Here is a 13,673-nt window from a genome sequence, read left to right as displayed (position 1 = left end):
CAAATATTGCCCAAATATCCCAAAACAAATGTGGGCCATTTTTGGCAAAGATGCGGTGCTCTCGGTGATGTGTAAACTGGATGTGACCCTAAAGTCGCATATGTGATACATAGTGAATATGGCCCAAATATCACAAAACAAATGAGGGCCACCTTTGGCAAAGATCTGGCACAGTCGACAATAGTTAATGTGGGTGTAAACCAAAAGTGGTATCTTAAAACATACCTAGGCCAGTTTTGACAAAGATACAGCACAGTAAGCACTGGCTTGATTTGATGTGAACCTAAAGTGGTCGACATATGATATGGCAAGTATGGCCTAAATACTATACAACAAATTTGGCCCACTTTTGGCAATTGTATGGCACAGTCAGCACTGGCTGTCATTATGTGAGACTAATGTGGCCCATATTTGAAATAGTAAATATGGCCCATATATTGCTGAACATTATCGGGCCACTTTAGGTAAAGATGTGGCACAATTGATACTGGCTTATCTGAATGTGAGCCTGAAGTGGCCCACATATGATGCAGCAAATGTGGCCCGTTTCTCTTAAACATATCTAGGCCAGTTCTGGCAAATATACAACACAGTAAGCACTGGCTAATAAGGGCGTGAGCCTAGAATGGCCCATATTTGAAATGGTGAATATGGCCCAAATATGGTTGAACAGTATTGGGCCACTATAGGTAAAGATGTGGCACAATTAGTACTGGCTAATTTGGAAGTTAGCCTGCGGTGGCCAACATATGATGCAGCCAATGTGGCCCGGTCATCTTAAAACATATCTGGGCCAGTTTTGGACAAGATACGGCACACTCAGAACTGGCTAATCTGGATATGATATGATATGATATGATATGATATGATATGATATGATATGATATGATATGATATGATATGATATGATATGATATGATATGATTTACTGTGGTTCTAAATTAATCATAAAATTTTAGAGGTGAAGCTCCGTGTAGGTGCATACACACCGATGATGTTTACAACTGGGAAGGTAAGATTCTCTGGAAATGCTCCCAGAAGATTATTTTTCTACAGCAAAGTGTGCCCTGGCCTCCTCCTCTTATAAACATGGAATTTACTGTTCCATTTTAGTCCAGGGATCATTGTCCTAACAGTCCAGCCACAGTCCCCACCTCTAGTCTAAGAACTGGTTTCCACTGCCTTGTTTGGTACAATTAGGGTTGAACCCCACATGTACCCAATTGAACTGATTAACTGATAGCACCTTGTTGGGTGCTGCACAGCTTAAGGCAGCTGTCTTTCCAGTGACATACAAATGCTTTATCCACAGGTCCTGGAATTAGCAAACCATGTTGACTGTGGTAACTGCGAAAACAATGTTGCTAGGCCTGTTGCTGGAAAACAGGAGTGCATTTCCAAAATGCCACCATTCCATGCAGGATGTTGGCCATATAAACATTAGGAATGTGGGCCAGTTCTTGTTTATTTGGTTTGTTCTTGGTTGACATGCGGTATTGCTATGGCTTTCTTGTTGCCCAGATCTGCCAAACAGGAGTGGAACGCCCCAGTGCCATCATTCCATGCAGTATTTGGACCACATGAGGATATGGAATGTAGGCCGGATCAGGGCCAGAATAAAAATGAACTGTGGTCCAGATTTTGGCCAGATATTGTTTATTTGGTTCGTTTTTGGTTGACATGCAGTAATGCTATGGTTTGCTTGTGGCCAGGATTGGGCAAACAGGAGTGGACTGCCCAAATGCCATCATTCCATGTGGTATGTGGGCTGGATGAGGATATGGAATGTGGGCCCAATCAGGGCCAGAATAAAAATGAACTGAGGTTCAGATGTAGGCAAGATCTGGTTTATTTGTGTAGTTTTTGGTTTACATGTGGCATTGCTATGGTTTGCTTGTGACCCGGATCTGGCAAACAGCAGTGGACTGCCCAAGTGCCATCATTCCATGCGGTATGTGGGCCACATGAAAGTGTCAGGTGTGGGCTGGATATGGGCCACAGCAATTTTGCCATCTGGGTTATGTTGTTATTACAAGAAAGGTTTTTTGTAAAAAAAAAAAAAAAAAATAGAACAGTAATAACAAGAAAATATCTCAGAATAATATTAAAAATATCTTGTTATAACAGGAAAATGCTGCAGGACTGAGGTATTTTTAACACATTTTTCTCAGGAAAGAAGTTGAAATCAGCCACAATATGACTTCTATTATATTTTTGATTTAGCAGCATCAGCATCAAAACTACTTCCCATTTAGTAAATCAACAGATTTAACTAGCTAACATAACGTTCATACAGTAGGCTACATGAAAACAGACATGAGCTGAATGTTATTTCACCAGTGTTTTTAATGATCTAAAATAGAATTTGACACATATCTGCAGCATAGCTTCAGTGTTAGCCCATTTAAAAACTTTAAACATCAGAGCTTTTTGGCAGTGATGAAAGAATGTCCAAAGATGTGCGACATAACATGATGCTGAGTATTGGCCAGTTATATCACATTGATGTGTGATGTGATTGTTTTCAGTGATGTCATAGCTTACAGTGATGCAGTATGACAGTCTAGATTCTGAGCCTTTGTTTTTTGTTCTTCATGACAACGGAATGCTGAGAGCAGCACAGTGTATCAGTACAGCTTGTGTTATACAGACACTTTCCACCAAGACCCTTGAAAAGGTAAGACGCACTTTGTTCAAATCTCACTCAGGGGCAGATTTAGTGATTTGGGGACTTAGGCATAATCAATCGAGGGGCCTTCTTCATGCCTTATTTTCACCCTTTGTCCAATTGAAAATGTTGGGATTGGCGGTGGTGACAAAAACTTTTAACTATGAATACCACACTAACAACACTCTATTAAAAGTAGAAGTCCTGCATTCAGGAGTTTACTTTAAGTGCAGAAGTATTATTAGCACAATGTACACACATTTACTTAATGTCTGTTCAAGGTGGTGCCCCTTTTTGCTGCTTTATATACTGCTGGATAGTTTAATCTATAATAATGCATCATATTTTATTTGTTGATCATATATTTTGTGTGTGAAATCTTGTAAAGTAACAGTAACAAGCTGTCAGTTAAATGTAGTAGAATGACAAGTACAGTGTTTCCCTCTGAAACAGATGGAACTGAATCCCTCCCGGTAGAGGTATATAGTTTCATAAAATGGAAATATTAAAGTAAAGTACATGTACCTGATAACTGCAAACATAATACTTGAGTAAATGTACTTGGTTACTTTTCAGCATATGGTATTAAGGAGGGTGATGGTTTCCATAACTAACGTCACAGTCATTTACCAGGTTTTTCCTCTGCGTCTCTGACATGAACTGAGAAAAAAACTACATTCATTTACTCAAGTGAGGTACTTTTTCTTTACTTCAATATTTTCATTTTATACTACTTTTTAGTTATACTCCACTACATTGGCAGATTAAAATTTTTTCATACAAAATAAATGGAGAGATAAAATATGATGTATCATTATAGATTCAACTACCCAGCAGTATATAAGGTAGTTAAAATTATTAAGATTAACATTCAAATGTTTTTATTAGGCAATACATCTCTAATAATAATAATAATAATGATAATAATAATAATGCATGTAACATGTAACATAATATAAAACAAGTAATACTTGTGTTATATTACGCGTTATAATTGCAGTATTGCATTGCAGTGTTGCTGCACTCCTCTCTCCCTCTGTCCTGCAAGCACTTTTCTTTTCTTATAAGCTGCTAGTTGACACTCTCTCTTCCTTGAATGCAGTTTTTTTCTTATATTATCATCATTCTCTTGGTCTGTTGGGCAGGGGAGGTCACACATTGACAATGATTTTTTTAAAAGAGCTTAGGAACCTTTTTGTATGTAATTTCGGGGTATAATAATTTTATATTTTTCATATCTAAACATCATAATAAATCTATAGCTGTTAGGGGCCACTACTAGTTGGGTGACCCAACTAGGAGGTAGGCAGTCACCTACCTTGCCTAATGGTAAAGAGTACCCCTGATCTCACTAAACTAAGCTATTTAGCTTTAGCAGAGATAATTAGATAGCTACACTAATTAGCCTAGAATAAAAAACTTTTGTTAGGGAAATATATATTGTAAGTAAGAAATGCATTTTACTATGTTATTGTGAGAAGAATCACTTTTTTCATTACTTACATTTTAGATTACAGTATTTACTAACCCATCAACGTTACTGAGTAACATGTATAGTAACCATAATGACTGATTACTTCTTCAGTAGTGATTACAATTAGAAATTCTTTCCATATTTAGCCTACATTAAGGTTAATACACCCAATAAGGCTCTGCTCCATCTACATTTTGGGGTTTGGCTTGTTAACTTGAGTTATTGGGAAGGAAGGAATAAATTAGTAGTCATATGTCAGTAGTTGAACTCATATGTGTTGGTGTCACCTTAATAAATCTGGCTCATTGTTTCACCCAGTGAAAGACATGGGCAGAAAGCGTTAGTTTTACTATACAGTACCAGTCAAAAGTTTGGACACACCTTCCCTTCCACTTAAGAAAGTGTGTCCAAACTTTTAACTGGTACTGTAGATAGGTTAACAATTTTTCAATTTATCTGTCTGTCTAACAATTTGTCTGTCTTAAAACAGTAGTCCCATGTTCATATGAACATTGAAACAGGTTTTGCTTGCTGTAATCATTCCTCCTGTTCATACTGACCATTAGAAGATCCCTTCATAATGAACTTACAATGTAAGTGATGGGGGCCAAAATCCAAAAGTCATCATTTTGAGCAAAAATGCATTTAAAAGTAGATCTGAAGTTTATATGAGGCTTCAGCAGTCTGAGTTAGTCTGAGTTTTTAGCATCAAATTCCCTCTTTGTGTTTCCTCAGACAGTGTTTCCCTTTTGAGCTGAAGTGGAAGTATAGTAACAAAAAGAGTTTGGCACTAAAAAGACTGTAACATTGAAAGATATCTACTTGATTTGACTCATTTAGATGACTGAAGCTTCATTTTAGCTTCAGATAAACTTTAAAATACATTTTTGCACAGAGCAGTGGAAGACTGTGGATTTTGGCCGCCATCACTCACATTGAAAGTGCATTATAAAGGGATCTCTTGATGTCCAGTATGATTACAGAAGAAAAAAGTGTGTCAATGTTCATTTGGGCACCTGACTATTGTTTTAGGACAGAGCTGAAAATTTGTGAACCTATCCTTTAATAAACGGATATTAAGCAGGACTGTCATATACTACGTAACCACTTCTCTTTGGCAATTTTTAAAATATGCTGAAAGGAGAGTCCTGGCAGGAACTGAGGTTTAAATGATAATGATAGGCTAGCTGTTATGTGTTGCTTAAGGTGGTGAGTGTTGTGTGTGAGGTCAGAACCTCGCAGCTAGCCAATCAGAGCCCCTGTTGCTACAAATCTTTATGCAAATGAAAGTGATCACAAAGTAGAAACTGTAAATGGAAGCAGAAGACATTAATTCCCATAATAACCAAATAACCAAAAAGTAACATTTAACTGTCTATTTGAAATTCAGTTTGCAATCATATTAAAACATTGTAATTTTTACCTTTCAGAATACTGCAAAGAGCAAAAAAACTCAAATGGACAGAAAAACTCAAATGAACAGAAAAACTCAAGACAACAGAGAAAAACCTGATTGGATGGAGAGAGAAGAGAAGGAGGTGAAAGAGAGACAGGAGAAGAATAGTATGGAAGGGAAGACAGAAAGCAAAGAGTCAGTTCCAAAGAAGGGCCTGATCTCAAAGATGAAAATGCAGTCCCTAATACACCAGAGGGACCAACTCATGAAAGTCATCTCCAGAACCTACGAGAAGGAGGTGGCTGCTGATGTTGGTGGTAAGAAAGTCAACTTTCATGCTTTGACAATTAATTCTATATATGTTTGTAGTTACAGAGTCACTTTTAATGTCAAAGGGTTTTTTTTAAAATTGTTATTCTGTGTACTGTAACAACTTTCAGAGTTCACAATTCAAATGTTTAACTGTAGTCAATGCTTAATTCTGATATTTTCTGTCTTTCAGAGGAAACTCCTGAAATGGAGCTCAGAAAATATAGGCAGCAGGCAAAGAGGAGAAGGCTGCTGCAGAAACAACAAAAAATCGAGGAGAGAATAAGATGCAAAAAGGAGAAGGGGAAACAAGGTCAGGAGAGTGATGGAGCGGAGGATAACAGAAAAAGTAAGGACAGTGAAGAAAAGGATGTGGAGGACAAAGAGACTGAAGGAGAGAAGGGGGAGACAGACAGTAAAGAGTCAGTTCCCAAGAAGGGTGTCGTTTCAAAGCTGAAAATGTGGTACCTCAAACGCCAGAATGACCAAATTATCAAAGACATCTCCAGAACATACGAGAAGGAGGTGGCTGCTGATTTTGCTGGTAAGAATGTCAACTTTCATACATGCTCTGTTGTTACAGGGTCACTGTTAATTTTTTCATTTTTTTTTTAAGATGTCAGAGAGTTTTTTTTTATTGTTATTCTGTGTGCTGTAACAACCTGCATAGTTCAAGATTCAAATGTTTTAGATGTTTAACTGTAGTTTAACTCTGATATTTTCTTTCAGAAAACACACCTGAACTGGAGATGAAAAAAATAAGGCAACAAGCTAAGAGGAAGGAGCTCCTAGATAAACAACAAAAAGTTAAGGAGAAAATAAGACACAAAACCGAGAAAGGCAGAAAAAAGAAAAATCAAGAGGAGGGAGTGGAGGAAGAGAAGGAAGATGGCCTGCTTTCAAGAGGTTTCAGTGCCCTCTGTAGTGGGTACGTTAACTACGGACGCATGCGCCCTCTATAAAACGCAAATTATACTTTGCGCATCCACATAGGGATTTAAATTTCGTCACAAGAAATGACGAGCATGCAAAATAACAATAGTTAAAACACACTCACACTGAAAAACACACAGTTACACTTAAGAATACACACACACTGAAAAACACAATCACACTGAAAAACACCCTCAGACTGGAAAACATACACTTAAACTGAAAAACACATCTCCAATGAAAAAAGCCTCCATTGAAAAACACACTTCCAGTGAAGAACACACTTCCACTGAAAAATACACCTCTGCCGAAAAACACACCTCCACTGAAAAACACACGTCCGCTGAAAAATACCCCTCTGCCAAAAACACACCTCCACTGGAAAACGCATATATACTGAAAAACACACTTAAATTGAAAAACACACAAAATGAAAAACACATTCACACTGAAAAACACACACTGAAAAACACGTAATTACACTTAAGAACACGGCTACACTGAAAAACACTTACATTGAAAAACACACCTCCGCTGACAAACACATACACTGAAAAACACACCTCTGCCAAAAAAAACACCACCTCTGAAAAACACACCTCCACTGACAAACACATACACTGAAAAACACACTCGCACTGAAAAACACACTTACACTTAAAAACACACCAACAGTGAAAAACACACTTACATTGAAAAACACACACTAAGAAACACAATCACACTGAAAAACACAGCTACACTGAAAAATACACTCACACTGGAAAACACACCACCACTGAAAAACACGCTTACACTGACAAACACACCATTACACTTAAAAACACACTTAAATTAAAAAACACACTTAAATTAAAAAACACACACATTGAAAAACACATTCACTCTGAAAAACATACACTGAAAAACACATCATTACACTTAAGAACACACATATACTGAAAAACACTTACATTGAAAAACACACACTGAAAAACACAATCACACTGAAAAACAAACTCACACTGGAAAACACACCACCACTGAAAGACACACCTCCCCTGACAAACACATACACTGAAAAACACACTTACACTGAAAAACACACCTCCACCAAAAAAGACACGCCCACTGGAAAACACACCACCTCTGAAAAACACACCTCCACTGACAAACACATACACTGAAAAACACACTCGCACTGAAAAACACACTTACACTTAAAAACACACTCACACTGAAAAACACACAGTTACACTTAAGAACACACACACACTGAAAAACACCCTCAGACTGGAAAACATACACTTAAACTGAAAAACACATCTCCAATGAAAAAAGCCTCCATTGAAAAACACACTTCCACTGAAGAACACACTTTCGCTGAAAAATACCCCTCTGCCAAAAACACACCTCCACTGGAAAACGCACTTTCGCTGAAAAATACCCCTCTGCCAAAAACACACCTCCACTGGAAAACGCATATACTGAAAAACACACTTAAATTGAAAAACACACAAAATGAAAAACACATTCACACTGAAAAACACACACTGAAAAACACGTAATTACACTTAAGAACACGGCTACACTGAAAAACACTTACATTGCAAAACACACCTCCGCTGACAAACACATACACTGAAAAACACACTCGCACTGAAAAACACACTTACACTTAAAAACAAAATTAAGAGGAAGGAGCTCCTAGAGAAACAACAAAAAGTTAAGGAGAAAATAAGACACAAAATCGAGAAAGGCAGAAAAAAGAAAAATCAAGAGGAGGGAGTGGAGGAAGAGAAGGAAGATGGCCTGCTTTCAAGAGGTTTCAGTGCCCTCTGTAGTGGGTACGCTAACTACGGACGCATGCGCCCTCTATAAAACGCAAATTATACTTTGCGCATCCACATAGGGATTTAAATTTCGTCACAAGAAATGACGAGCATGCAAAATAACAATAGTTAAAACACACTCACACTGAAAAACACACAGTTACACTTAAGAATACACACACACTGAAAAACACAATCACACTGAAAAACACCCTCAGACTGGAAAACATACACTTAAACTGAAAAACACATCTCCAATGAAAAAAGCCTCCATTGAAAAACGCACTTCCACTGAAGAACACACTTCCACTGAAAAATACACCTCTGCCGAAAAACACACCTCCACTGAAAAACACACATCCGCTGAAAAATACCCCTCTGCCAAAAACACACCTCCACTGGAAAACACATATACTGAAAAACACACTTAAATTGAAAAACACACAAAATGAAAAACACATTCACACTGAAAAACACACACTGAAAAACACGTAATTACACTTAAGAACACGGCTACACTGAAAAACACTTACATTGAAAAACACACCTCCGCTGACAAACACATACACTGAAAAACACACCTCTGCCAAAAAAAACACCACCTCTGAAAAACACACCTCCACTGACAAACACATACACTGAAAAACACACTCGCACTGAAAAACACACTTACACTTAAAAACACACCAACAGTGAAAAACACACTTACATTGAAAAACACACACTAAGAAACACAATCACACTGAAAAACACAGCTACACTGAAAAATACACTCACACTGGAAAACACACCATTACACTTAAAAACACACTTAAATTGAAAAACACACACATTGAAAAACACATTCACTCTGAAAAACATACACTGAAAAACACATCATTACACTTAAGAACACACATATACTGAAAAACACTTACATTGAAAAACACACACTGAAAAACACAATCACACTGAAAAACAAACTCACACTGGAAAACACACCACCACTGAAAGACACACCTCCCCTGACAAACACATACACTGAAAAACACACTTACACTGAAAAACACACCTCCACCAAAAAAGACACGCCCACTGGAAAACACATCACCTCTGAAAAACACACCTCCACTGACAAACACATACACTGAAAAACACACTCGCACTGAAAAACACACTTACACTTAAAAACACACTCACACTGAAAAACACACAGTTACACTTAAGAACACACACACACTGAAAAACACCCTCAGACTGGAAAACATACACTTAAACTGAAAAACACATCTCCAATGAAAAAAGCCTCCATTGAAAAACACACTTCCACTGAAGAACACACTTCCACTGAAAAATACACCTCTGCCGAAAAACACACCTCCACTGAAAAACACACGTCCGCTGAAAAATACCCCTCTGCCAAAAACACACCTCCACTGGAAAACGCATATACTGAAAAACACACTTAAATTGAAAAACACACAAAATGAAAAACACATTCGCACTGAAAAACACGTAATTACACTTAAGAACATGGCTACACTGAAAAACACTTACATTGCAAAACACACCTCCGCTGACAAACACATACACTGAAAAACACACCTCTGCCAAAAAAAACACCGCCTCTGAAAAACACACCTCCACTGACAAACACATACACTGAAAAACACACTCGCACTGAAAAACACACTTACACTTAAAAACACACCAACAGTGAAAAACACGCTTACATTGAAAAACACACACTAAGAAACACAATCACACTGAAAAACATACACTGAAAAACACATCATTACACTTAAGAACGCACCTACACTGAAAAACACTTACATTGAAAAACACACACTGAAAAACACAATCACACTGGAAAACACACCACCACCGAAAGACACACCTCCCCTGACAAACACATACACTGAAAAACACACTTACACTGAAAAACACACCTCCACCAAAAAAAACACTTACATTGAAAATCACACACACTGAAAAACACACTCACACTGGAAAACACACCTACACTGAAAATCACATTTTCACTGAAAAACATCCCCTGAAAAACACACCTAAAACGAAAATCACGCCTTCACTGAAGAACACACTTACACTGAGAACACTCTTAAACTGAAAGTTACAGAAAACACATCTCCACTGAAAAACACACTTATGTTGAAAAACACACTGTAAAACACACTGCAAAACACACCTACCTGAAAAACACAGACAAACACTTACATTGAAAACCATACTTACACTGAAAAACACAGCTATGCTGAAAAACATACACACTGAAAAACACACACTTACACTGAAAAACACAGACCAGACTTGCCTTGGACCAGCTCCTAGTTACACTGCTATGGGCCTAGACTGCCGGGGGACTTCCCATGATGCACTGAGCTCCTCTCTCCTCCACCACTTCTCCATCTGTATGTAGTGTGTGTCTGTATGCATTCATGTACCATTAATGCATGTTACTAACTTGGCTTCCTCCCCGGAGATTTTGTGCTTTCTTGTCTCACAGGTTCCTATGATAGATAAGGGTTGTGGACCCCTTAGTTATGGATTGCAGGCTTCCGTGGACCATGGCTGTGGGGACCCCATGCTGTTGTGTATGCTGCTTGACACCCATGCCCTATTATTATTATTAGTCATATTTCTATTATTATTGTTGTTGTTATTGTGCTTCTCTGTGTCTCTCTCTCCTCTATCCCCTCCCTCCTTCTTTCTCTCTCAACCCAACCGGTCAAAGCAGATGGCCGCCCACCTAGAGCCAGGTTCTGCTTGAGGTTTCTTCCTGTTAAAGGGGAGTTTTTCCTTACCGCTGTCCCCAAGTGCATGCTCATGGTGGAACTGTTGGGTCTCTGTAAATTAAAGAGTATGGTCTAGACCTGCTCTATGTGAAAAGTGCCCTGAGATGACTTTTGTTGTGATTTGGTGCTATATAAATAAAACTGAATTGAATTGAATTGAATTGAACTGAATTGAACTGAATTGAATAATTGTAGTGTGCATTGTTCAACACAATCTAATTGGATCTAATATAATGTTCTCTTAACTAATTAATTGTTTAGCTAGCAGAAAAATAATTTCAAAGCAGGATTAAAATAGTTAGAGAAGCAAAGGAGAATTTTTTAAATGGTAATTGTAATAAAGGATAAAATTATTTGTCCTCCAGTGAGGGATGGTGGTGGGAGGTAAAATTAAATTTTTTTAAAGGAATAAGAGGCATGCAAAAGAGTAGTAGTGTGTATTTTCTAACACAACCAAACAAAATGTAATACTATAGATTCTAATCTGATTTAATATAATTTGATCTATTCCAAAATATTCTAATCTAACATAATTTAATACAAGAGACTAGTGTCTAGACAGAAAAGAAAATGAAGCATACAAGATAATTGTTGTGTGCCTTGTACAATACAATCAATACTATAGAATTATATTGAATGAAATCTAATCTATTTTGACTTTACCTAATGTAATTTGATCTAGTGTCTAAGAAAGTAAGAAGCATACATATGTAGTGAACACTGTCCAATACATTCTAATGATCAAATTCAAGTTGAATTGAATCGAATCTATCAAATCTAAATTGATATGATCTAATCTGAGCTAATCTAACACAATCTAATAAATGATTTAGCAGATATGTAATTTCACACATGTTCTACACAGACTTTGTGTTTTCTTATTGTAACTAACTTGTTCAGTGCATATATATATATATATATATATATATATATATATCAACTGTTGGATGTCAGCAACATTTTTCATTATACTGTAACTTGTATATTATTCATTTTGGTTTTGTAATGTTACCTTGGTTGGTTCCTGGTGCTTCCTCTTCAGATGACAACAAAACCTGAACTTGAAAATAAGACACAAATAATATTCAGATGAAATTGTATGTTACATAATATCCATATATTTATCACTGTGCAGTTCAACAATTTAGTTTGCCAGTTGTTTTTCTAAAAATCAACAAATAACATTGGTGTTTGTTTTGACTTGTGTACTTCTTCGCAGTCATGTCTCACTGAGACACTCTAGTGGAACAGTGTGTTTTTTCTTGTTATAAAATGTCAGCTGGGAAAATATCTATTGGCTATGTGGTTTATTTAACAGGATCTTTGAGTACAATGCCGCATCATACACAGGCATCTTTTATGGCAGTGCACGTGTCACCTGATATAGATCTCAAGTTTTGTTAGAGTTAAGATAATACCCCCAGCTTCTTTATTAATGGCTTGGGTGTTACAGTTGAAGATAGAGTGTGTTTGTGTGGTTCTATAGAGACAAAATAAAAGGAAATACAAAATGGAAACCAGTTTACTAAGTGAAAAGTGATTGACAAATTATTTAAATAATACTCACAAATTCAACAGCAATAGTTGTTGTGATAACAATAATATAACCATAGTGGAATCAATATATATATATATATCCATTGTCTTGGGAATATTCCTCTTATTAATAGATGAATTCACAGAGAGTATATGTCTTTTGGGGGTTTTATTGCAATAAAAGGATTTTGCAAATGCATTTGCAAATGCAGATCTCCCAGTTTGCTAGGCTGAAAGAGGTATTGTATTCAGTATTGGTATTTGTACATACAGCTGTGTGCGTCACAAACATCCCATATTCATCACCCGAACAGGTATTTTTTAATTAATTCACCATATCTCTAGGGAGTTTCTTTTGATCTCTGCTGAGAATTAAGAGTAGAAGGCCGAATCCCACAGTTTCGTTTTTTATAACATTTTTTGAAAATATTTTCACATGGGAAGCAGAGAGCACAAAGTCTTACAATGTGTTCTTGGCCATAAAGGCAGTATAACATAATCATAATTCAATAATATAAGAGTATAATGTGAAGTCATTTTCCATATATCAGTATGTCAGCCAGCTGTCCCCTCTTGGGTCAAGCTGTACCTCTCTTCTGGGTGTTATGTTTTGTCTTGACTAAAGCACTTTGAATTGCCTTGTTGTTGAAATGTGCTATACAAATAAACTTGCCTTGCCTTGCCTTGAGCCAAGGCTGTCCGGGAAGCCAATCTTTATCTGAGAGTTTAACTAGGCATGCAGAGAGTTTTC

At 37.0% G+C, this 13,673-nt stretch overlaps 1 protein-coding gene across 1 annotated transcript; it reads left to right on the top strand.

Moving 5' to 3' along the window:
* Positions 1-2,609: 2,609 nt before the first annotated feature.
* Positions 2,610-9,273, top strand: LOC137182649 (golgin subfamily A member 6-like protein 25). Its single transcript, XM_067589009.1, has 4 exons — positions 2,610-2,677; positions 5,573-5,855; positions 6,041-6,391; positions 6,577-9,273. Exons 2-4 carry the CDS (start codon positions 5,600-5,602, stop codon positions 6,807-6,809), a joined length of 840 nt encoding a protein of 279 aa, XP_067445110.1. The 5' UTR covers positions 2,610-2,677; positions 5,573-5,599; the 3' UTR covers positions 6,810-9,273.
* Positions 9,274-13,673: the final 4,400 nt, after the last annotated feature.

Source organism: Thunnus thynnus, chromosome 5 (assembly GCF_963924715.1).
Source record: "Thunnus thynnus chromosome 5, fThuThy2.1, whole genome shotgun sequence".
NCBI lineage: Eukaryota > Metazoa > Chordata > Actinopteri > Scombriformes > Scombridae > Thunnus > Thunnus thynnus.
The sequence above is the reverse complement of the archived record's forward strand: the minus strand, read 5'-3'. Positions and strand labels throughout refer to the sequence as shown.